A 27,466-nucleotide genomic window follows, 5' to 3' on the forward strand; every position below is an offset into this window, starting at 1 on the left:
CTAGAGTTGGGTAACAGACCTCGATAATAATTAAACAAAAGTAAGAGTTATGGTATAGTCTGACCTTCCTAGATACAGCAAAGCCATAAAGATAGATATCTGAGGCTATGAAACAAGATATATCAATAGTCGTAAGTGCAACAAAGTACCAAATGAAGAACTTCAGTACACCTATAGTTTCCTAGAGGGACAACTTGTCATAGTTCTGTATATGCTCATAAAGTGAGGCTTAGAGATTGGCTAAAAGATGGAGGAAAATAAGAGAAGAGTCGTTAGGCGCTCATGCAAGGAACAGTCGTACATGCTGCATGACATAAGGTAGTAACAATTATGATATTGGAAGAATTCCGACCACATGTCATGGCGTGAGAAAGAGGCCTAAAGGGAGAAATGCCCCAACATTTGGATTTATTCACAAAATAGTTGCCTAGATGGCAAGGAGAGCATTAAAGTATTCGTAAGAGCTATAGTTTATGAAACTGATAAGCGCATCAGTCAACATTCGAGGACAAATGTTCTAAAGGGGGGAATGATGTTACACCCCAAATTTTCATACGTGAGAGTACGTCGTAAGCCATTGATGTAAGCTCGGAAATGAGATTATATTTGGAATAAAATAAAGTAAGTTAGTCATGTTACCTTGGAGGTTACAAATATTTAATATCATGAATAACGAGTACCAAGAGGGTTGGAAAGCTTAGAAGCTAAATCAATTGTAGAAAATAGTTTCGTCGAAACTCAACAAGTTTGAAATGTTATAACATATACTTTGGGGTGAGACTAGGGTTTGTAACATGATAAGGAGGTTATGCTATGAGTTATTTTAGTCTTATGATAGTCATTTGCTATGTTTTGAAGGCAAGCAAGTTCTGGAACAAGAGTTTGAAAAGGTCATCACAAGTTAAATTCATAAATTTGCTGAATATTAGGTCAAATGTAGCTGAGCTTTTCTCCAAATATACTTGGAATTATGGGGTGATCTACCTACAAAATTGAAGATCTACGAGTCTAGTTTCTAACTCAACCGTTCGTCGATACAACATCGGAGTAGAGAGGTATTCGCGTTTTTGCGAGACCGCGCAAGCAGCTCCCAATGGGACCCACTTAGACGGTGGTCGACCTACTTCACTTTATAAACAATTTGGACGCCAATTTTTAACTTATTTTCAACTCAACTTCATCTACAAACTTCTCCTAACCCTTCTAAACAGATATCACAAGATTTTGAAGTGATTCCAAAGTGATTACACCATATTTTAACATCAAAACTTAGTTCTAGTGAAGAACAACACCTCTTTGAGGTTGTATTGTCATTGAGGATTTTTGTGGGCTGTGTTTGGATGAAATTCTGAGTTGTTGCTACTGGATAAGGTGAGTATAATAGCCTACTAATTGTGCTTAAACTTGCTTGTATGTTGGTCAAGTTGTTAGGATGATAAACAATAAGATAATACTTGGATTAGCTTAAGTCAGTTATATGGTGTTGTATTGCCATTGAGGGTTATTGTAAGCTGAATATAAATTGGATTTCGACTTGAAGTTACTGTAGGAGGTATGTATATTATGTTCTTGCATGTGCTTAAAGTTATCTTGATGTTGATTAAGTTAAATAGATGGAGTAGACATGAACTAGTGAATAAAGTTACTAATTGAAGATAGTTGGAGTTGAGGATTGTTTCTTTTGTTATAAATATATGGTATAAGGATGGAATCATTGATGAATGACTTCATTATCATGTTAATAATACTTTTAAGTTAATGTAAGAAGTTTATAAGGGGTGATATGGGTTATACGGATTCCAATCGGAGCTTGCCACTTGTCGTGAGTAGTTGTGACTTGTTGTTGTTATATGGTGTCTTGTTATTGATATCTATATGTTGATGGATTTCTTTGGTTTTTGTTGTTGGTATATGTTAATGGAGGAGGCCCTTGTTACTGGGGAGATGCTGCCTGAATTTACGTAAATGAGCTACTAGCTTAAGTTACAGACTTAGCCTTTGCTCAGCACTGAATTTGAATCTCCTTATACTATGATAGATTGAGTTGACTTGTTTAAAGAGTTGCTTGGAAGTTATTAAGGAATCAACGGGTTTAAGGTATGTTAAGACACTTCCTTCTTTCTTTTGGCATGATCTAAAGTAGAATGAACATAAACGATACACTATTTCATAACGGTTCTACTCCTAGCAACTAAGGCTACCCATATTGTTCTTTCCTTATAAAGTCATTATAAAAATGTATGTATGATCCTTGAATCCTATTGAGGTTCATATTAATGGTATGGATGTCCATAATGTTAGTTGAAGGTGCAGCGGCCTTATATCACTCCGAAAGGTTTAGAACGTGATTCCATGAGTCCAACATGCATTATATCTATGTATCTATTTTACTCTATCGAGCCGCACTATAGTCGGCCGGGTACGACACCTATTGTTCAACCACCAATCAGTTGGGTTTTACTGAGCTTCATGTGGCTGGGTACGATTCTACCAAGCCTTATGATAGTCGGGTACATTTTTACCGAGTCCTCTTCGAGGCCAGGTATGATATGATGATGATGATGCCCACAAAGGCGTATGTTTTTAAAATTTTATGTATATATATATTTATCATGCATTTCATGTCAGTAGTCCTCAGAGGCACTCAGATTCTACAGGTTGTATCTCTTATATCTCTCTGTACACTACTATCCTTATTTATGCTTTACTGCCTTACATACTCGGTACTTTATTCGTACTGATATCTTTTTTGCCTGGAGATGCTGCGTTTCATGCCCGCATGTCCCGATAGACAGGTTGACAGTCCTCCTAGTAGGCTATCAGCTCAGCGGAAGGTGTTGGTGCACTCCACTTACTCCGGAGTTTCCTATTTGGTCAGTATGATTTGGACATGTATTGATTGGTAAGGCGGGGCCTTATACCAACCTTTATGATGTTTATGTATCTTAGAGGCTTGTAGACAGATGTAATGTATATGGATACCTGTATGGCTTTGTCGGCCTATGTTTTGAGTATACAAATAATCATGTCGACCTTATAGGACCGTATGTCACATGTATAAGTTTCTATATCATGTTGTGGTCGCCCTGTGTCTAGCAGTCCCTTATATTTTATTCTGGTTATCTCATGATGGCCCTTCTGGACCATTTACCTATGATGGTGTGATAAGAAAGATACGTTACGTTGGTACTCAGTTGAGTAATGTACCAGGTGACAGTGACCTACTCTTTTTTCATTGACAATTGTCCACAAACTTCCCATTCAAAAGCACACCCCAGTTCTCATTTCTTTAAGCACGACATATAATGATTTTACATTAGTAGGTGAACATTCACTTTCATTTCCTTACTCAACGTGAGCAAATATTTCTCTTTTCCTTTTTTTATTTTTATTTCATAACCCCCTGCTCTCGTACCTTACATACAATCATGATGGTGCACCTTTTTCTACTTAACATTGGTTCTACTCAAAACTAGCCCCCACCCCCACACTTATGTCTCTTCATCTTTTCGCACACACACAAGGCACTCAAGTGCTTAGGGATGGCTACAGGTTCAGGTGTATACTGTGGTTGCCAAATAAAGAGGAAATTAGTCTCATCTGGGTTAACTAGGGATAAATTATCAATTCTCAGGTGGGCTCAAAGCAGTCGAATAAAAAGAAGCTTTCAAAGAAAGCCTGTGGTCATCTCCAAATTCGACTATTACCTAAGATTTCGCTTTCAATCACAACCAAGCCAAGTTCTAGACCCTGTCAGGTATGATCACTAAACAAACATTTGCCTCACCATACATAGCATCGCGGATAGGCACAGAATTCAGACCATAGTCACCAATGGTCTCTCTAACTTACAAGGGCAGGATCATGTGTCCTACCAGCCAGGCACAGTCAACCCGTGGCCAACCACAAGCAACTTTTCAAAAATCTGAAACAAAGAAATAACAAAACCTACCCTAAAAGGTGTCTGGTTCAAACTGTTACGACCATAGCAAAGAACCAAACAAGAAACCCATGGAAGTACAAGGGAAGAAGTTATCATAAAAAATTAAGAAAGTATTTTTGGATTTTTTTATAAAATAGGAAGCAAATTAAACAACGTTATTTACACTACCCCTACCCCCACACTTAACTAGTGGCATGTCCCTATGTCACAAAATTAAAATGCAAAGGTGAAGAAAACTCCCGGATTGGGTCACCTCGTGTCGGAGAGTGCCGGGGTCCAGGTGACAAGTCCGACCAAGTGCATGCAACCATGCCATGATCTTTTTCTCGGCCTTGGCATTCTGTGTAGCAAGGGAGTCCACTCGAGTTCCCAATCAATGACAAAAGTGTGCATCCCCGCCATCTCCTGTTCCAAGGAAACCATTCTCATTTCCCATCCACCGCCTGAAGGTTCTCCAATACCCTGCTCATGCGGGGGAAGAAGCATCAACATCCTCTCCGTGCACCTCCATTTCCTCGTCGCGCACATCAGACTCCTCACCATCCACCTCAGTAGCCACAACAGGTTCCTTTCCAATTACAACTTTATCATCCTGAAATTTCTTTTCACACTTGACCTTCCTATTCGTAGCCTTGTTTTATGGTACCCATGCCTCATGGCACAATCAAGTGACCAATGACTTGAAAAAGAAACCATACCTCTATACTCTATATACATAGTCCTCATATTCCGGGAAAATTTGCATAGAACTCCCGAACAACCATTAAATTTGCCTCGTCGGGTTCTTCGAAGAACACCCCCATTCCTCGCCTGACCAATTCCTTATGAACTCTGTAACAGTAAATTAGGAGAGACCCAATATCGATTCCCCTTTCTGGTATTGGATTTTTGTCTGCCTTGCTATTAAATCGTTCTTGGGCTTCCCAGGAGTCAAACTTATTCTGATCAAATCAGCGGGCGCATGCAGAAGCTCACGACCTGGACGTGTCTGCTTGACTACTAGTGGAGGCACTTGAAGTTCTTGTTTCCTTTGAAGGATCCATTGCACCTTAAACAACCCAACAAATATCAGCAATTAGATCACTATGCGGACCAAAAAAGGCTACTCAGACTTCGCCCCTATAGTGGTCACAAAAATACACTCTCCTATCCATGGGAAGGACCCATCCGCAATCAGGAGAATATACCCTCATTATCAGTTCACCCAAATTAAGTACACGGATTAGTATCGGGTGAGCAACAGAATCAAGAGTACACATCTCAACCTCATTGTGGCATTTACACAAACACTTGATATGCAAAGCTGCTCATATTCCCTCCAAAGCAATTTTAGCCCTAGGTGGCCTACATACATACCAATTCCACTACCTAGCAACCATACTCTCAGTACCCATGGTAAATTAAATCTTCAACCCCACAAGAAAAAGAAAAAGAAAGAACTACAAAAAATAAGGAAAAAGGAAAAAACAAGGAAAAATCAAGTTACATAACTGAGGGGTCACTTGGAAGAAGTAATCTTGAGGAAGGGGGAAAGAAGAGAGTAAGGGAGTGGGTGTGTGTTTGGATGTAGAGAGAGAGAGAAGGGAGAGGGGCAGGTTAGGGTTAGCTTTAGTAAAAGAGGAGAGAAAAGGGGGAAAGATTAGAAGGGGGGTTGGGGGGGGGGGCGGAACTAAAAAGGGGCAGAGTACTTACCTGTGCGCGGTCGGATGCGCGGTCCTCCTTCTAGGTACATGGCCGCGCATGTTCAAGCTTTGGATGACACCATATTATGCGCGATCACATGTGCGGTGCACCCTTCCAAGTGCGTGGTCGCACTTATACACGTGCAAGGCACCTTTTCAAAGCATCAATTCCTACCTTCCGTAATATGTACCTTCCTGCAACCACCAAGTCATAATATACACTAACTTTTACCTAATCTACGCTACAAAAAAGAAAGAAACATAAGGGAAAATTTAAGCTAGTAGAAGAGTTATAGGTAGTTCTGAGTTATAGATGTCAGCTTGACTTAACCAGGCATCCTCAACTGATTATGATGCTCGAGGATTGTTGAGCAAATCCTTCAGCAAGATATGGTTTTAGCCTGTGTCCATTCACTTTGAAACTCTCCGTACTGTTCATGTTCTGGATCTCAATCGCCCCATATGGTGATACATGTTTCACCACATACGGTCTCGTCCATCTAGACTTAAATTTTCTGGGGGACAATCTGAGTCTACTATTGTATAGTAAGACCTTTTTCCCTTCATGAAATTCCTTCGGTTTAATCAGACGGTCATTCCATTTCTTCATCTTTTCCTTGAAAATTTGCGTATTCTCATACGTGTCCAATCTGAATTCCTCCAGCTCATTCACCTGTGACATTCTGTGCTCTCCTGCAAGACTAAGATCAAGATTAAGCCATTTAATTTCCCAATAAACCTTATGCTATATCTCTACAGGTAAGTGACATGGCTTTCCATATACCAACTTGAAGGGTGAAGTCCCTATGATTGTTTTAAACGTTGTTCTATAACGCTATAAAGCTTCATCTTACTTTACTGACCAATTCGTTCTCGAAGCACTAACCATTTTTTCTAGAATTCTTTTGCGTTCAAGGTTAGCTACTTCTACATGCCCACTAGTTTGAGCATGATATGGGGTTCCTATTTCATGAGTTATCCCATATTTAGACAGTAGAGTGGCAAATTATTTATTGATAAAATGTGACCTATTGTCACTAACGATGACTCAAGGAGTTCCAAAACAGTTGAAAATATTCTTCCAAAGAAATTCACATACTACCCGAGCATCATTTGTCCTAGTGGGGATTGCCTCGACCCACTTGGAGATGTAGTCAACGACCACTAGGATGTACTCATAGGAATGGGACGATGATAAGGGACCCATGAAGTTGATGCCCCAGACATCGAAGATTTCACATACCAAAATGGAATTCAGGAGCATCTTGTCACTCTTACTAATGTTACCTGTCAGTTGGCACTTGTCACATGCAACCATGTAAGATCTTGCGTCCTTGTACAGGGATAGCCAGTACAACCCGGCCTCCATGACCTTCGCCTTTGTCCTATTTCCTCCATAGTGTCCTCCAGCTGCTCCATCATGAAAATGGAACAATGTACTTCCCATTTCCCCTTCTGGTACGCATCTCCGAATTACACCATCTGCACACAATTTAAACAAAAATGGGTCATTCCAGAAGTAACTTTTTACCTCGCTTTGCAACTTCTTCTTCTGGTCGGAGGTCAAGTCATGTGGTAGACATCCACTAGCCAAAAAGTTGGCTATGTCAGCTTACCATGGAGTCTATCAGAGACCACTACAATGGAAAAAATCTGCTTATCTGGGACCTTTTCCCGAATGTCCACCACTTCAATAGGTGGTTTCTCCAATCGCGACAAGTGGTTAGCCACTTGATTTTCTGGGCCCTTCCTGTCTTTGATTTCAAGATCAAACTCTTACAGCAACAATACCTACCGCATCAGATGCGGTTTGGACTCTTTCTTGCTCAGCAAATACTTTAGTGCTGATTGATTAGTATGCACTATCACCTTGCTTCCTACTGATAACTAGGGATTTTGACGTGTTTCATGCTCCTTTTGCTTACGCTTTGATTATAAATTCTTACAAAATAGTTCCACAAGGCTCATAGGTTTGATTAATAAAGTGACGAGATATCAAAGATCATCTCAAAAGGAGTGAAACCTACACAAGTACCAAAGACAAGACAACTCAAGACAAACAGGCCTACTGAGGCCGCACTACACTTTGTGCGGTTCACACTAGGGGGATTTAGAGAGCTGGATTTGAAGGCATCAAAGCAGTGCGGTCGTAGTACATATTGTGTGGTCCGTACTGAAGGCACTACGGCCACACTACCATTTTATGTGATCTGCGGAAGCAAACTTCAGAGAGATGTCAAGTGCTAAGGTTCAAATCTGTGCGGTCCGCAGTCCATTCTACGCGGACCGCATTGGAAGACTCCATGGCCGCGGTCCATTCTGTGCGGTCCGCGGAGCCTGGGTTCAGAGAGTTGAAATTGCAGAGTCAAAAGCCTAGTGCGGCCGCACACCATTTTGTGCGGTCCGCACTGACCCCGCAGGGGCATTTTTGTCCAGTTTTTCTAGCTTAGTATAAATAGAATATTTTTCCATTTTTAGGATATCAGCTAATTTTTGAACTGAGCTGCGCTCGTGAGAAGACCATTTGTAGCCATTTTGGGCATTTTAACTTAGTTTTAACGATAGAATCTCTGTATTTACTTTAGTGTTTAATTAATATGCCTTTATCTTCATCTATTTCTCCGTTCTTCTCTTCAAGCATAAGTAGCTAAACCCATTAGCTAGGGTTGTGGCTCAACCTTAGTGTGGGTAATTGGTGGGTATTGTGATTTAGGGCTAGATTGACTATATGTGTTTGTTATTTGGGTCAATTTTATGGTTTAATTTATGAATTGATGGTTGCAAACATTGGTTTGTGCTAAGTTGACTTGGCTCTTCTTGAGAAAGAGAGCCTAAGTCTCCAAAATTGACCCAACAAGGATTTGGGATGGACTCAAGAGAATTGATAGTCCCAATTAAAGGGTTAAACCTCGAGAGAGTAATTACCCGACTTGAACCCTAGTTGCTTGAGCAAATTTGCCAACCCATTTGGTCTTGAAAAAGTCAATTGGGCAAAATCACTCTCTCTACCGAGACATATGAGTAAAATCGTGCAGCAGTTATAGCATATTTCTCCAATCATGTCAATCGTGCCTTAGAAGTAATTACCCGTCAATTAGCCACCTAGGTGAAAGTCACTACCCTAGTGCCTTTTTATCCATTACATACAACTTTTAGCAATTCTCATTTAGCATAATCTAGTTGCATTTATAATTAGTAGTTGATAATAGTAGTTTGTTAAAGAAAAATAAAAAATGATTGGAAGTGATATTTGGAACAACAACACAATTCCACTCTAAATAGATACTCGACTCCATTTCTAGTTCCCTGTGGAAATCGATCCCGACCCACAAATCGGGTAAAAGCTATTGCGACCCTCTTATCCTGCTTGTTAGTTGTACGGAGTAGGCTGCTATCACTTTTTGGCGCCGTTGCCGGGGATCGAACCCGAGTCACCCGCGTGACAAGCGGGAATACTTACCACTATACTAAAAATAACCCGACAGAGGTGAATCTTCCCAGAGAGGGAAGCAGAGATTGGTTAAACTCACTCTCCAATCTCGTCAAAACATAAAGAAGATGAGAAAGGCAATTAAGGAAGCTGATAGAGCATGTGATCTATCGGGGAGTGAGTATGTGCCCTCCCAAGATATTTCTTCAGACTTAGTACCAACACATTTCCACTCAAGTTTCAGATTGACAAATGACATTCCTCCATTATCACCCACTGCCCAAGCACCAGAGCATGTTTCTACTGAGTCGTCTGAGGGCTCAGCAGCCGGCAGTAGTGAATACTCTACCTCTCCCACAGCTTCATTATCTAGGGAGGCGCAGACGAAGGTGAGAAGGAAATGTAAGGGGTTGAAGAGGTAGCTGAGGTTGGTGAGCCTCAGGTTAGAGGCATTGCCCGAACTAGAAAGCCCGATGTTTGGGAGGATAGGTTTGTGAGCCAGGTGGCGTATCACAAGTTTAGGGAGTGGTGGCCAGTGAGAAAATTGATATCGGAGCGGAGTTTCATTGACAGAGATATTTTACCCCACAACCCTGACATGCATAGACAGTTCAGAACGAGAGTGGGTTGGGAGCACTTCTTAGATGACTGTGTGGATGCCAATGAACATTTGGTCAAAGAGTTCTATTGTAATGTAGCCCACATTGTAAAGGGTTCCAAAGTGACCAAGGTTCGGAACCTCAAGGTGTTGTTTGACGGGAAGTCGTTCAACGAATACCTGGGTTTCAATGAGGAAGATAAGTCTCTTTATATGGCAAAGCTGGAGATGGGCGAGGAGGTTCATCCATGGTTATCTCAGTACTTGGCAATCCCAGGTACCGTTACGGAGTGGTTGACTGTTGGGGTTAAAATACTATGGAGGACCCTAAACTTTGAGGCGAGGGGCTGGGAGACATTTGTGTGCAGCCGGTTAGATCCTACTACCCATGACCAGACTCTTCCTCTCTACCGGGCTATTTTGGTTGCTTCCATTATGGCAGGGTACCCCATCAATGTGGAGAATGTGATATCCCGAATCATTTCTATAGTGGGTGCCGAGCATGAACGGAACTATCCTTTCCCTAGCACCCTCACTATGTACTTTCGGAACTTGGGGTGGACAAGAGGCCATATGACATCAAGGTCAAGGCGACGACCCCGTTCTCCTGGTATAGCATGAATGGGAATGACAACCCCAAGGATAAGAACTACAAAGCCCCTGATTTTGCCCCAACTGGCCAATCTGAAGAGCCAGTTGCGGTAGAGGCCCCCACTGAGCCTGCCTCCACTTCTGCTGAGATGCCTCCTGGCCCTTCCACATCAGCAGGCCCAGAGATCCCATCTTCTTGGGCCCATCCTATCACTTCCCACCGACTGAGTCAGACGTTTCAGAGTATCAACAACTGGATGTATACTGCTTTATCCAAGTTGTCCACCTTAACCACTACTATTGCAGCTCAGTCGGCACCTCAGCCAGCACAAGTCCCACAATCCATTGAGGATGCTTTGAAAGAGATTCTTGATAACCAGAAGAAAATACTCACTACCCAGGATGCATTGGCAAATGCAGTTGATTCGCAGAGCAAGGTTCTCAAGGAGCTTGCTAAGGAGCATAAGAAGCTGCGAAAGACACGGGCCTCCAAGGAGTTCGTGAAGGAGCTGCGGGCGGATGTTGACAAGATGAAGGCAGACCAACTGCCTTTAGACCTATTGTTTGAGGACCTAGTTCCAGCAGCTGAGCCACAGCTAGAGTAGTCACAACGACCTCCAAAGAGGAAGAGGATGATTCCTAGAGCCGATGATGCTATCATCCAGTTGGCGGACCCAGCAGAGACTTCCTCCAGTCAGCCAATGGGTGTACCAGATCCAGAGCCTGTCCAGGTCCAGGCCCAAGTCCCAGCAGCTGAGCAACAAGACACCGGGAACCAGTTTGAGGTTCCAGAGCACACAGAGGACCCAGGGACCATCCATGATCCTATGCAGACCGACAGGACTTAGGGAGTCTTCATATCCTTTTTCTATTATTTTTATGCTTATTTGGACTAGTTGGCATTGGGGACAATGCCAGCTTTTATTTGAGGGGGTGCGCCATACATTTTTGGATGACTGTATATATTGATTCATTTTATGCTTTCTTGATTTTCACATTTGGTCTGTATATAATTTGATATTTAGTTACTTTTATCGCATTTTTCATCTTTCTTTGGGTCTGTATATAAAGTTACATCATTGTATATATTCATCCCCATTGTATATTCAAATCCCCTATTGTATATATTCGTTCTATTTTTGTCGCAAAAATTTTCCGTTTTTAGCTTCTTATTTATGTTCGTAGCTTTTGTTTTGTTTTGGACGTTTTCAATAAGCCTTTGGTTTTCTCAATACCATGGTTCTTTCCAAATGTGGAGTGTTGTGTGAATCGGGTGGCTCTTCCCAATGATGGATGGCGTGACAACCTTCTTAAGGGTTTGAGTCCGTTTTTGTTTTTGTTTTTAGTAGTTTATAGTTAAGGATACCTCAAGTAAAGCTTCACTTAGGCCTAGCACATTTGCCTTTGATCCCATGGTCAAAGACAAAATGTTGTGTTAGTATGGTGAAAGTTGTGACCTTGAGACTCTTGTGTTGACTGATAATCATCAAGTGGTTTTTTGGGACCATTGTGTGCTCAAATCGTATCTAAGGTCGTTGTGGGCCCCCGACTCTATGTCTTTAGCGATCCTTTAGCTTGTGTGGTGAGTAATTGAATTGCAAATCCAAGTCCCGAGCCATTGGTCTAGAACTTGCCCCGAATGTTTGTTGAGGCGAAATCCTAAGTGAATTTTGACTTGAGACGTGATTATAGGCCCTCCTTGATCCAAATAATAGCTTGAAAAATTCCATAGCATACCAATGATATGATCCTTAGTTAACCCTTTTGAGCCTTAGACCTTTTTCTTTAAAAAACCATGAGACAAGCCTATACCCATTCTAAAAGATACCCTCTCTTAGCACCCAATCTTTCCTTGAGCACATGGCAAAAGTATAAGTTTGGGAGGAGAGACGAGGGTGGAAACAAAGTGGTAAAAGGCACAAAAATGAAGAAAAGGAAAGGCAATGAAAAAGAAAGAAAAGCAAAAGACAAAAAAAATGCTCAATGTGAAAAAAGAATAAAAAGGGATTCAAGAAAAGCAAAAGAATGAAAGGTGTGGAAAGTTGAAAAAGGAGAAACGGTTTGAATTGCATAAGAAAGAGTGACAATGCATCCCTCTAACCCCTTAGAAAGAGGTGAGATGACTCAAAGAGTCAAGAGAATGTATGCCGAATGAATCAAAAGAAGTGCTTGAGGGAAGATGGAACTCACTTAGATCAAAACATTCCCTGCCCTAAACCAAAAGTCTTCACAATGACTCCACAAAAGCCCTATTTGATCTTGAGTTGAATGATGCTTACATTAGTGGATACTCACATGAGGGGCAAGCATATGGTACTTAGAGCCGGACTTGTGACCTTTTCTTGAGAGAGATGAGTGAATTTTTATTAACCTCGGTTTGTGTGCCAATATTCTAAAAGGTGAGATTTGCTTAGGGAGAGTTGAGGATGTGTGAGTTTGGGTTCCACAATGACCAAAGTAATTGAAAGAGTTCTTTGATGTAATGAGTCAACTCTTGATGCTCTTGTGTCACACTTGATCCATGGTTTTTCAAGGGTTAAATGTTGTTAATGATTCATTTGTATTGAGGGCAATTGTTAGTCCCAATTGATGCTAGTTGAGGTTACTTTAGGACATCTGAAAATTCTTGGATTTTTCCTTAAGGGGTGGGTCTTATTTTGTTTGCTTGAGGACAAGCAAAAGCTTACGTTTGGGGGAGTTGATAACTAGGGATTTTGACGTGTTTCATGCTCCTTCTTGCTTACACTTTGATTATAAATTCTTATAAAATAGTCCCAAAAGGCTCATAAGTTGTGCTTGATTGCAGGTTTGATCAACAAAGTGACGAGATGTCAACATCGGCTCAAAAGGAGTGAAACCTGCACAAGTACCAAAGACAAGACAACTCGGGACAAATAAGCCTAGTGCGGCCGCACTACACTTTGTGCAGTCCACACTAGGGAGATTCAGAGAGCTGGATTTGAAGGCATTAAAGCAGTGCGGCTGCAGTACATATTGTGCGGTCCGCACTGAAGACACCGCGGCTGCACTACCATTTTATGCGGTCCGCGGAAGCAAATTTCAGAGAGATGTTAAGTGCCAAGGTTCAAGCCTGTGTGGTCCGCAATCCATTCTGCGCGGTCCGTGAAGCCTGGGTTCAGAGAGTTGAAATTGCAGAGTCAAGAGCCTAGTGCGGCCGCACATCATTTTGTGTGGTCCGTACTGACCCCGCAGGAGCATTTTTGTCCAGTTTTTCCAGCTTAGTATAAATAGAACCTTTTTTCATTTTTAGGGTATCAACTAATTTCTGAACTGAGTTGCGCTCGTGAGAAGACCATCTATAGCCATTTTGGGCATTTTAACTTAGTTTTAACGATAGAATCTCTGTATTTACTTTAGTGTTTAATTAATATGCCTTTATCTTCATCTATTTCTCCGTTCTTCTCTTCAAGCATAAGTAACTAAACTCATTAGCTAGGGTTGTGGCTCAACCTTAGTGTGGGTAATTGGTGGGTATTGTGATTTAGGGCTAGATTGACTATATGTGTTTGTTATTTGGGTCAATTTTATGGTTTAATTTATGAATTGATGGTTGCAAACATTGGTTTGTGCTAAGTTGACTTGGCTCTTCTTGAGAAAGAGAGCCTAAGTCTCCAAAATTGACCCAACAAGGATTTGGGATGGACTCAAGAGAATTGATAGTCCCAATTAAAGGGTTAAACCTCGAGAGAGTAATTACCCGACTTGAACCCTAGTTGCTTGAGCAAATTTGCCAACCCATTTGGTCTTGAGAAAGTCAATTGGGCAAAATCACTCTCTCTACCGAGACATATGAGTAAAATCGTGCAGCAGTTATAGCATATTTCTCCAATCATGTCAATCGTGCCTTAGAAGCAATTACCCGTCAATTAGCCACCTAGGTGAAAGTCACTACTCTAGTGCCTTTTTATCCATTAGATACAACTTTTAGCAATTCTCGTTGAGCATAATCTAGTTGCATTTATAATTAGTAGTTGATAATAGTAGTTTGTTAAAGAAAAACAAAAAATGATTGGAAGTGATATTTGGAACAAATACACAATTTCACTCTAAATAGATACTCGACTCCATTCCTAGCTCCCTGTAAAAATTGATCCCGACCCACAAATCGGGTAAAAGCTATTACGACCCTCTCTTCCTACTTTTTAGTAGTGCGGAGTAGGCTGCGATCACCTACTAGATAGGATCTGAACTTGTCGAAAGCAAAGACAATTGCAAAAAACTCCTTCTCTGTGGCAACATAGTTCACCTAAGCATCATTCAAGGTCCATCTTTCATAGTAAATGGGTCTGAACATTTTATTTCTCCTCTGCCCCAGCACTGCTCCCACTGCCATATCACTGGCATCGCAAATGATGTCAAAGGTTTCATTTCAGTTAGTAGTCACTATTATAGGAGTACTTATTAGCTTTTCCTTTATCAGTTCGAACGCTCAGAGGTACTTTACATCAAACAAAAATTTCACATCCTTGGCAAGTAATGTTTTTAAGGCTTGGTAATGCTGGAGAAATTCTTGATTAACCTTCTATAAAACCATATATTGCTCAAAAAGCTTATGATTCTATTCATTGAAATTAATGGTGGGAGCTTAGCAATCATATCTACTTTAGCTCTATCGGCCTCAATACATTCGGCTGTGACTTACTCCCCAAGACTATACCTTCCTTAATCATGAAGTGACACTTTTCCCAGTTGAGTACTAGGTCAGTGTCTTCACATCGTTTCAGTGCAAGTTCGAGATTCCTCAAGCAATCCTTGAAGTCATCTCCAAATAGAGTAAAGTCATCCATGAACACCTTTAGACACTTCCCATTCAAATTTGAAAAGATTGACATCATGCACCTCTAAAAAGTAGTTGGTGCATTGCAAAGTCCGAAAGGCTTTCTTCGGTATGCAAAGATTCCGGAAGAGCAGGTAAATGTGGTTTTTTCAACATCTTCAGGAGCAATGGGTATTTGATTGTACTCTGAATATCCATCTAAGAAGTAGTAATATTCACGCCCGGCCACCTTCTCCAACATCTGATCAATGAAGGGAAGAGGAAAGTGATCTTTCCTTGTTGCATCATTCAGCCTTCTATAGTTTATGCACATCCTCCAACCAATAACTGTTCTGGTAGGAATTAGCTCGTTGTCCTCGTTTTTGACCACCGTCATGCCCCATTTTTTCAATAGAACCTGTATGAGACTGATCCATTGGCTGTCAGAGATGAAAAATATTATACCAGCATCCAGCAGCTTGAGTATCTTTTTCTGTACCACCTCCTCAAATTTTTTATTCAATTTGTGTTGGGCTGTACTACCGGTTTTCTCCCTTCTTCCAACAAAATTTTGTGCATGTAGATTGCGGGGCTAATTCCTTGAATATTGGCTATGTTCCAACCGATTGCTCCAACTCCACTAGCATGTGTTCCTGTTCACCTGCCAAATCAGCAACATTAATCGCAGGAAAATTATTAATCTCCAAAAAAGCATATTTCAAATGTATCGGGAGTACTTTCAATTCCAGCTTTGGCTTGATCCTTTCTTTCTCAAATTCTTCTTCATCTACCACATGGTTTTAATGTTCCAATGCCTCAGATTCCTTCTTGATTTGAGGATCTTCATCCTTTGCTGTACTCGATTGACTAATGTATCTTTCGAATGAATCACTTACCAGCTTGTCCAGCTTGTGTTATTCAGCTAACTCTCATACCACGTCCAGTTTGAAACAAGCATAGGCAAATGCCTTATTACATGGGTATTTCATCAATCTCTTCATTTGAAACACCACTTTTTTGTTTTCTACTCGTAGCATGAGTTGACCTTCATATATATCAAGAATAGCCCGGCCAGTGCAAAGGAATGGTCTCCCCAAGATTAGAGATACCTCCTTATTCACTTCTATGTCTACTACAATGAAGTCTATTGGGAAGACAAATTTGTCCACCCTCACCAGAATGTCCTCGATTATGCCCTCCGGTATGATTGTGATCTGATCAGCCAGTTGCAAAGATACCGGCACAAATTTGATCATTCCTAGTTCTCCTTCTAATTTCTTGAACACCGATAATGGCATCAAGTTAATAGATGCACCTGAGTCGCACAAGGCCTTGTCAAAATTTTCGCTCCCTAATGAGCAAGGTATAATGAAGCTGCCAGGATCCCCACATTTTTGAGGAATTTTGTTTTGTAGAATGGAACTGCAGTGTGCATGGAGTTTGACCACTTTCATTTCCTCAAGCTTCTTTTTACTTGATTGGATTTACTCAGGAATTTGGCATAGGCAGGCTTCTGGGTGAGCACCTCGATGAATAGGATGTTCACATACAACTGTTTTAGCATCTCCAATAATTTTCCAAAGCATTTATCTAGCTTCTCCCGCTTTATCTTCTGAGGGAAAGGACACTGACATGTGTTTGCTTTCCTCAACTACGCTACTTAATTTCTGCTCATCAACCTTCTTGCTACTGATATCCTCCTTAGCCAAAGATTCAACAATTTTCTATTCTCCTGCTATCTTGGTTGAGTTGATCACATTCTCAACCCTTGGTTTTGTAATGGGCTCTGCTAATGTTTTCCCATTCCTGAGAGACACGGCCTTGATCGTCTTTTTTGGATTCTTCTCAGTGTCTGCCGGCGAAGTCCCCGGAGCCCTTTCTGATAATAATGATGTGAGTTGCCCCATTTGTCTTTCTAGATTCCGAATGGTTGTTCCTTGCTCCCGGATTGTTGTTCCTTAAGTCTCAAGTTTCTCATCTGATTTATTTATGAATGCATTCATTAGATCTTCTAAACTCGAGTTGTTGGGATGTGGAGGCTAATACGGTTGCCTTTGTTGGTTCTGGAAGCCAGGAGGTCCTTGCACTGGTGCTCTGAGATTTTACTACTGCCATGAGTTCAAGATACCATTTGAAGATCTCCATGAGAACCCCGTATGTCTCTGTCCCATAAAATTGAAATTACTACCCCCTTGGTAGTAGCCTCTGTTGAAATTCCCCAAAGCCTTAATTTCTTCTTCTGCAGTGAAGGTTTGACACTCATGAGTTGAGTGTCCCATTCCACAGATGTCCCATTCCACCTGTAGTTGATTTTGCACTTGAGCAATCGTCAGTTGCTTGTTTTCCTTAGCCATAGCTGCAATTTGGGCTTGCATTGCTACAGAAGATTCTATTTGGTGCATCCCTGCTGATCTTCTTCGATCCCCTTGGTCAGAGGACCATTTCTGCGTTTAAAGATATTTCATTTAGAAGTGTGACAATCTCTTTTGGAGTATTCTTCATCAGGGGGCCTGCAACCGCACTATTCAGCAATCTCCTTGCTGATGGGTTTGACCCGTTCCAGAAATCTTGGAGTTGCATTTATTGCTCTATTCCGTTGTGAGGGCACCTTTGCAATATCTCCTTAAATCTTTCCCATGCCTCGAACATTTTCTCCCCTTCTCCTTGGCTTAAATTGTGAATCTCCTTCCTTATCCGTCCAGTCTTAGCAGCAGAGAAATATTTTTCTAAGAACTTGGTAGTCATCTCCTCCCATGTACGGATTGACCCTGTGGGTAAACTTCTTAACCATTGCTCTCTATCATCCTTAAGTGAGAAAGAGAATATTCTAAGGCAGATGGCATCATGTGATGCTCCATTATAGAGGAATGTATTCATGATTTCGTCGAAGTCCAGTCTTCATTGGGTTTGCCTCTGAATATGCAGTTGCTCTAAATGGTTTAGATGAATCCCTACTTGAGTTCAAAATTGTTGGCATCAATGTGTGGGGGCCTCACACTAGATTTTTGCTGGTTGTACACTGGTCTGGCATAATCTTCTAGAGACCTCCTAAGCCTGGGAGCTGCATTTTCAAATTCAACTTCGACCATGGTTCGGTTGAGATTGAACCTTCTATCCTCTTCGACTATTTCATCAGCAACTCTAAGGGCTTCTTCAACTACTAACTGTACAGCCTGTTGTTGAGCTGCCTCTCTCGCAGCTAGGTTCACATCCGTTTCGTTGTTCACCATTGTATTTTGAGTCGAAGTCTAACCCAACAATGATCCACTTGATTCTTTTTCCTTTCTCAACTACCGCAGATGCTTGTCTAATTCTGGATTGTATGGCACCAATTTCTTGGAGGAGGATCGAGTCATACACTACTGAACTTAACTTGTTGCGTGCACACAGATAAGAAGAGCGTAAAAAAAGGAAAATAACATAAAATTGTTCCTAAATTAGCACCAAAAATTACAACAATAATAATCGTCAATCTCCGGTAATGACTCCAAAATTTGACGAGCGCAAAATTGGTGTATAAAACTTAGGCTCGCTAGTCAAAGATAGTATATTATTAAATCGTCTCCATAGGGATTGGGTTAAATAATGCTCAAAGAAATCTTCAGCTTAACACTATTCAAGAAAATCATCCTCTTAATTTGAGTTATTAACTAATTAAGAATAAAAAATAAGATTCTCAATTGTGAGTGACAATTTGTCAATAACCCTAAAAAAGATTACTCCATAGTAGAGAAGTCGTTCATCACAAGAGTATTAGGAGAACTCGAAACCATTACAATTTTCAAAATCAAACAAACTTCCGTATTGAATGAATTGGATAAAGTAATTAGAGTCTCGGTTGTTTCCTTGCCTTATTCTCTCTAAAAGTTGCTCCAAAATCCCAGATGCCTTGTTTTTTAGACGAGCTAGGCTTCATATAGGCCAAAAAGGTTGCCTCCAAATTACAAAAATAGGCCTGGGTCAAATTTTCGGAGGCGCACGTGCGTAACCGCGCACCTGGAGGTATGACCGCGCTCATGGATGCGCACCTCTGTCAGAGTTCTGTGCCACTTGCACGCTCAAGTGCGCACCGGGGGTTGCTTGTGCGTGGCTGCGCACCTGGGATTTCCTCTTGCTCAACTCTTTTTTCTTCCATTAAGTGTACTATTCGTCCACTGATCCCCTCTGCGTCAACTGCACTGAAAGACAATATATTAGACACAAATCAAACCAAATCTCTATCGAATCAGCTAAAACAAAGACGCAAAGTGGGCATAAATAATAAGTAACTTTAAGCTCATTAGTGGTAAAAGGAGAGAAAGTGTTAGTGGTGAAAGAAGAAGTTGAGAGAGGGGGTAACATGGGTGGGGGCTGATGAGATGGCATGCCACATGGTATCCATGTCATCAAGTTATAATGGCATATGAGATTGGGTATCCACCTTGGACAACTCTAATAGAAGAGGGGTATATTTAAGCCATTAGACTAATATCGAGGGTATTTTTGAACGAAAACATAATGAAGGATAAATATAATCCTTTTTGTATAGTAGAGGGACATATTTGATCCTTTTCCCGAAAAACAAGAAACAAAAACAAAAAAGAGCAAGAAAAAACAAAAAGGAAAATAATAAATAAAGCAAATACCAAATAAATAAAAACGAAACAGGAGAAAGTTCAAGCTCAAAAAGCAAAATGCAAAATGAGGGGGCCATTCCAATAAACAGTGGTGTCAGAAACTGTTTTCCTTTAATGGTAAAAACGCAACTTGGGATACGGAAAAGATCCTAATATGTCATCGTACTCTACGAAATTGAGTACATTTGTCCTTCCTTAATATTTTGGTATATATATATACCCTTACTATCACATAGTTGGTCTATATATGCCCTTATACTATACGAAATTGAGTACATTTATCATTCGTTAATACTTTAGCTCATATATGTTCTTGTTATCACATAGTTGGTCCATATATACCATTTTCGAAACGAAATCCACCCAAACTAATTAGCTTTTTCGTTAACTATACTAAAGTGCATTACAAACACCATTTTCTTTTTATTATTAGTACTTTTTAATTTTTTCTTTATCTTTCTCTTTTCTTTCTTCTTTTTTCTTTTCCTTTTTCTTTTTCCCATATCTGATTTCCCATTGTTGATGCCTTCTCTATTTTTGTCACCAATTTCATTTAACAAAACTCATAAATTCCTGCTAATTTTACTATCACAAACCGCATAAGTTCTTCTGACCGGAAAGAGATGAAAAGTGTCGGAGAAATTTCTACCTTCACCAAATTAACCAAATTAACACCACAAAAAATTAACCAAATTAACACCACCGATTTTTTTTCCGGTGGTGCTAATTTAGTTAATTTGATGAAGATAGAAATTTCTCCGATAATTTTCATTTCCTTCCAGTCAGAAGAACCTGTGGGGTTTGTGACAGTAAAATTAGCAGGAATTTATGAATTTTATCAAATGAAATTGGAGACAAAAATAGAGAAGACATCAACAATGGGAAAATCAGATATGGGAGAAAGAAAAAGGAAAAAAATAGAAGAAAAGAAAAAGGTAAAGAAAAAAAAACTAATAAAAAGGAAATAGTGTTTTTAATGCACTTTAGTATAGTTATCGAAAGAGCTAATTAGTCTGGGTGGATTCCGTTTCGAAAAGGGCATATATGGACCAACTATGTGACAATAAGGATATATATGAGTTAAAGTATTAACGAAGGGCAAATATGCTCCATTTCGTATAGTACAAGGGCATATATAGACCTAATATGTGACGGTAAGGACATATATATGTCAAAGTAGGGGTGGACGTCGGTCGGTTCGGTCGGTTATTATGAAAGTACGGTTCGATTTATCTGTTTTCGATTTTGTAATACTAATAACCAAATCAAACCAAAATATTTACAGTTCGGTGCGGTTTTTTCAAAGTTCGGTTCGGTTATTTTCGGTTTATTTATTCGATTTTAAGCGGTTCAAAATAATTTTATGCTTCTCTGGAAATGCTGGTTTTAAGAAAAGATTGTACACTGATCTTATTGAATTGGTTAGAAGTCTAATCCCAGAAGCCTCCTATAAAAGATTGTACATTGATCGTTCTTATAAGCAACCTAATTTGTGAAATTCTTAACGAAAGATTTGATAACAACTAGTCTGAGATTTTTAAAAATGGATTAGTCATCTTTATTTAGTAAATATGTGAAAAGGTAACTAAATGTTGCTGATGATTAGAGATATGGAGATCTGCAAGAAGAAATTTAAGGCTGGGTAAACTTTAGAACTTGTCACATGGGTTTCAAATGTTGCTTGAAGGTTGATTTGAGATTTCGCATTTGTTTTGTGGTTCTTCCGGTTTGGATATTATGATTATCCTTTCTTTTCTCTGACCCAAAATAAAATAAAATTATCCCTTCTTTTTTTAGGTAATTTTTATTTAAACTGAACTCTTTGTTAATGAACTGTTCCTCGAAAACATAGTTGAGTTTATATAAGTAGTAAGCCTGCAAGCCTAAAGAAGATAAGAAAAAGATCCTCATTGAATATTAAATAAAGGTATGGAAAAAATATTACTCCTAGTACGAGTAAAGAAAGGAGTTCTTTCTTGATAATAGCAAAGTGTAGTATAATATGTCTGTGCTGAAGAGCTGGAAGGAAAGAAACAGTAGTTGTATTGTGTTATTGCGTATTGGGATTAATACCTGTGAATTTCGATTTTTCAGTTTACAAAAATCGCAAACCACATCGAAAAATCGAAAATTAATAATTTTAAAACCATGCACCGACCGAAAAACCGATTAAACCGAAATCGAAAACCGAAATTCATGATTCGACCGGTTTTTTCGGTTCGGTCGGTATTATGCCCACCCCTATGTCAAAGTATTAACGAAGGATAAATATGCTCAATCTTGTATGGTACAAGGACGTATTAGGACTTTTTACGTTTCGGATACGCACCTTCGAGGAACAAGTCTAACATCAAATTGCAGACGGAACGTCAACTTTTTAATATATTGAAAGCACTACTTAAGATTGCACCTTCAGTATAATTTGAGAAAAAAGGTATTTTCCAAAGATAACATCAATCACGAAATGAGTTCCTTTTATTTTTACTAGAATATTCAAACTTTTGCTGTAAAAGGTATTTTCGAAAGATAAAACAAGACTAAGAAAAGCTACATTCCATGGAACATCATTAACGTTCAGTCTCTCTCTTTCTGGTGCTATGTAAATATAAAGTTAAACACGTGGTCCTTCTCCAACAGTGCCAATGAAAAACAAACAAGCACAGATAAATACTTGTCTTTACCTATGTCTAAATAAATTGCTAATAGAATTCAATCTTTCTACATTTTTGAATCATCTGGACATAAGAAAAGCTTTTAGTATAGTGGCATAAATGACTCAAAAACTTCTTTATGCCATAGGTTTGAATTTTAAGTGGGACGTTTTTGCAATTTTTTGAGTATTATTTGATAGGTTATATGTGTATCCCTGTTTCTAACTCTTCAGAGTCAAAGGAACAGGAGAAGGAACAGATAGCTATCGGTTTCCATGGTGACTGTACAAGTCTACCGTTCCAACTGTAAAGTTGCCGCCTGCACACGCAACAGTGCGAAACTAGTGCAACAGTCCACTTTATGGGAAATGCCCTTTACCTAACTTGCTTACATCATTCAAGTGACGTCACAAATGAATTATTAACATCAAACAAAGGTTTCACATTAGAGAATTCATCAAGCATTCTCTCAAATCATCTATCAATCTTGCAAATGACTCTCAAGGGCATCAAGAACAAAGAACAACATAACAACGGACTGATTCCCTGTATTGAGTTATCACATGTCTTTAGTTGTGTTGTACTTTTGTCAAAGTACTCTACTTGTAATTCCTACTTAACTTAGTTAGAAGCATTGTGTAGGAAATAATTGTAAATCATAAACTCTTGTGTTTGTGTCTTGGCTAGAGTTAGTCGAGTTGTAAGTCTTTGTAATAGAGTTATTACAAAGTGGCTTGTAATAGAGTTATTACAAGTTAGCGAGGGATTAAGAGGTTAATTCCAAAGTTACAATAGGTTGTAATCTAAAAGTTTGCTCAGTAGTGGAGTTGAAATCCTACAAGGGTAGGTCGTGATTTTTGATCCCGTGAGCTGGGAGTTTTCCACGTAAACCTCCATTGTGTCATTTACTTTCTGCAGTGTGCGTGTGTTCTGTGAGAACTAATAAAGAACTTGGTTCTCTATACAGTTTGATGGACCCTTAATTTCTATCATTATAAGTATTAAAGTTGGTTACTCGGCCTTCACTCTACTTTGGCAAGGGTCTTTTTTCTAAAGGGCAACCCCAACTTGATTCTAAAAGCATCTACTAGCCAATTTCACTTCCCTTTTACTGATCTGTTTAGGCAAAATACTTGGGTTCCCCCAAATAAAATGGACACAGACATAGTTTCCACAGCCCAAATATTGAGAGTTGCCACAATCTAACGTCAACCCAACCGTGAGAAAAAAAATTCTTTCGACTATGAAAACTACAAGAACCTCATTGAATAGTCCAACTATTAATGGGAGAAGGTTTAGACGTATAGCAAGATTAAATAAGAGGTGTCGAGAATAATATATAAAATAAAAGGTTGGAAACAGAGATGAGATGAATAGGCTTCATTTTTCACTCCAAACACCAAACATGCCCAAAATCTCAAAAAGAAAACACAAGGCAAGAAACCAAATACTATTATCTTTCCCACTTGGAAATGGTAGTAATCTTTCTACCAAAATATGTATTGGGAATAGGATTAACTCAAACACAAAGACAAAGAATGCAAATACAAAAAAGGAACAAACAATCAATTGAATAACTATTCAACAACAATAAGGACACACAATCAATCCATTCTCATTACATTCAGGGCATTTCATTGCCTCAACCCCATCTTCAACCACAATTTTCTGACTCCCATTACACTTAAAACACACAATAAACCTCATTCCAACACAACCTTCACATGGACATTGAAATTGTTCAATTGGAATTCCTTCAAGTAATGGCCTAAGTTTCCCTTGTTCATGTAATGTCAATACTTCTTCAGCTCCACCAATATATCTTCCCTTAATAAACAATCTTGGAGGCACAACTTTCCCATCCAAAATTCTCCATAGTTCTTCCTTAAACTCTGAATGCATAGAGATATCCCTCTCGAAAAATATAACACGAAAATTCTCTAACAAAAATCGAATACTATGACATTCCTCGAACGTTTTTCTTATCCCTCTTAGGCCTGTTGTGTAAAGGATTACTGAATCACATCCACCAGGTGGACACTTCTCTTCAAATTCTAATAAGGGGTCTATAGTTTCCTCAATTTTTCGAGTTTTTAAAGGCGGTTCATTTTCTTCTTCTAATTCTTTTTTTTCTTCTAGTGGTTTGAAAATCTTTTCCTCAACCTTGGCTTTTCTTTCTGCTTCTTGAGCTTTCACTACCATTACTGCTTCCTCAAATGCAGCTAGAAGATTTGGATCAAAAAGAGTACCTGAATCTAAATCCGGCCGCCTAAAATTCAACACATCAAGTTCTGAAAAAGGAGTAATTTTCTCATCAATAGTCTCGACTTTTGGCTTCAATGAGCTGAAATTCTCCACATTTTCTTTCAAAGGTTCAGACTTTTTAACCTTTACATCAGGTCTAATGTTCTCTTTATCGTCTATTTCGTCGTCGAGCTCCATTTCTTGATCCTCAAGATCTTTCATTAGCTCAGAAACATCAATAATTTCAGGTTCTTGTTTTTGTACGCTGCTCTGAATATTCTTTTTGGGATTTTCATTGACCTGAATTGGGGTTAATGGAGAGTGAAAGTGAGACTGAGAATTTGAATGAGGTGGTGAAGTGTACTGAATATACCCATCTGATGCATTTGAATGGAGGATTCTTTCTGGCTTTAAATACCCAATTGTTTTGATTGTCTTCAATTTCTTGAGTAGCTTTCCTTTCATGGCCTTCATTTCTTGAAATCTGAAAATGGGGTTTGGAAAAAGATTCAGGATTTGGGGATAAGGAGAATAGAAATTGGGAAGCAAAAATCTTGTTTTGCTGATAGTCCCAGAGGGATAGGAGAAAGATGATGCTTTGGTCTTAACGGCTAGAAACTGTTGAGTGGTAGTACTTTTTAAATTTGAAAATTAATTGAGGGGAGGAATTATTATCCTGATTTAGGGTGCATGGTAGCAAATTATGCACCCTTAGCACCTAGTACTATGCTAAATATTACATGTGTTTTTTGTGTTATGCTCTGTCTTTATTCACTTACTTTATAGGCTATGTATAAACAGTGACATCTGATATTATTCCTAAGAAATTAAAAAGGGACGATTTGTGTATTAGAATAAAAGGGTTCAAAGTTCATACTAATAATTCTTGATCAAGAAAGAAAAACGAAACTTAAACTTACTCACCTCAACTAGGGAAGACCACACTTAAGTAAATTGGTGTATGTATGTAAAAGATATTTCCAAGTATATAATTAGGTGGGATACAAATATAATCACGTTTCCCATATTAGCAATAGTGTCTTCTCAACAGCGAATCCAAGATTTAAAAGTATTTTGATAATTATCTATGTAAATTTGGTAAAAGCAATAGATGTTTAAGCATTCAGAAGTCTCCATGTAGATCTGCCATTGTATCTTCTCTATCATTGAGGGGTGCGATGGAATTAATATAATTCATTTCACTTTAACTAAAGGTCAATTCTTCAAGATAACGTTTTTTTCCAGATATTGAATTAATAACATAAATCTAAATTAATCGAGCTAATGAGTGATTGGCCAAAAAGTGACTTCCATATAGCTTGCCAAAAAGTCATTTGGAGGCTGCGGGTAACGGTCAAAATACTACTTGAGGGGACTTTGCTGCCTTTTGTTTAGCCTCTTTTATTAAAGGAGTGACCCCTGATAGGGAGTCATGACCATCATGTTTTGCCCACTATAAAACAGAAAAGAGAAATAAAACTAACAATCTGTCAAAAATGAAAGCTTCCAATTTTTGAATATATAAATTACTCATAAAAGCCGAAATGTAAATAAACCTTTCTAGGAAAAACATAAACATTTAGAAAATGTCATTCACGTGAGGATTTTGACATCTTAATTCATTGTCATTAGAATAGAAAGCGTAATTGCTTCCATTGCCCAATTGCTCAAGGCCCAATATACTTTAGTTTGGTTCCATTGCCCATCTTAGTTCATTCATTGATCAATGACCCGACCATGCTTATTAAAGAGATTCAACTAGATTCTCTTCGTCGTAATATTATACTGTATGTATAGGTCATAATTCTTTTGTTTGTATACATATAAATTATTGAATTTTCTATACATACAAGTGTATTTTTTGAATCCCTAGATGAAATTCTTGTCTCAGTGATGATAGACTATAATTATGTATTTTAGTCGCTTATTACACTCTAATTTACTGCACTTTAATTGAGTTTGAGCTTTAATTGCTAGTGTTTTGCACTAATTCTATGTTTTATGCCTTGTAGGAGTGATTCCGAGCTATGTAGATGTTATGAAATGTATTCAAGTGATTTGGAGCTTTGAAGTCTGAGTAAAATCCCAAGGAATTAAGGCGGGATCATGTTCGGAGATCAACGGATGATAGCTAAGAACGAACGAAGAATCGAGTAGGCATATTGTACACTGTCTAATAAAATACACATAACTTTTCGCTCTGAATTTCGTTTGGGATCCACAATAAATTTTTGGAAAGCTAATTCAAAGGGATACAACTTTCATGTTTTACGTTTTTTAAAATTCCTAACAGAACAGGGTGAAAAGTGTGCGGCCACGCACTGCCCCCGCATATGGGGCAGAAAGTGTGAAAAGTGCGCGGGCAAACTTCCAGGTGAGCAGCCGCGCACGTCCTGTCGGGGAAAAGTGTCCTTTTTCGCATATGAGAAGGTATAATTGTTTGGGTCCGACCCTACTTAGTATATATACATGGAAAAACGGTATTTTGAGGATTTTTGACATAATTTAGACCTAAGGAGGCTAAGGAGACCGAGGATTTGACCTCAGGAGGCAAGAGCACACTAGGAGCAAGGCGGAGAATTCTTCTACGAGTTTTTCAATTCCTTCTTCCTATTTCTATTATTGGTTATGAATTCTAGTATTGTAGTTATGCATACTATTATAAATAGCTAATTTTTTATCTAGAGTATTGATAGAATCTTTTGTAGGATAAATTCTTGTTATGTTTTTATATAATTGAGTCGTTGGATTTCTCTATTTGTTCAACTACGTTTATATTGTGGTTGATTGAAGAGCTTTCAATCGACTATACATATTTAGTGTATATTACTCGGGAGAGAGTGCATCTTTAGGTAGTTGTTGAATCACTCCTAACGTATATGAGGGATCAATACGGAGGGTTTAAAGGTGAGATTAGGGATAACGAAACCTTGG

The 27,466-nt window shown here is 39.1% G+C and overlaps 1 protein-coding gene across 1 annotated transcript; it reads right to left on the minus strand.

The window, feature by feature from the left end:
• Window positions 1-23,684: 23,684 nt before the first annotated feature.
• Window positions 23,685-25,152, minus strand: LOC104213890 (uncharacterized protein At5g39865-like). Its single transcript, XM_009763449.2, has one exon. It carries the CDS (start codon window positions 25,004-25,006, stop codon window positions 23,870-23,872), a length of 1,137 nt encoding a protein of 378 aa, XP_009761751.1. The 5' UTR covers window positions 25,007-25,152; the 3' UTR covers window positions 23,685-23,869.
• Window positions 25,153-27,466: the final 2,314 nt, after the last annotated feature.

This window comes from Nicotiana sylvestris, chromosome 5 (assembly GCF_000393655.2).
Source record: "Nicotiana sylvestris chromosome 5, ASM39365v2, whole genome shotgun sequence".
NCBI lineage: Eukaryota > Viridiplantae > Streptophyta > Magnoliopsida > Solanales > Solanaceae > Nicotiana > Nicotiana sylvestris.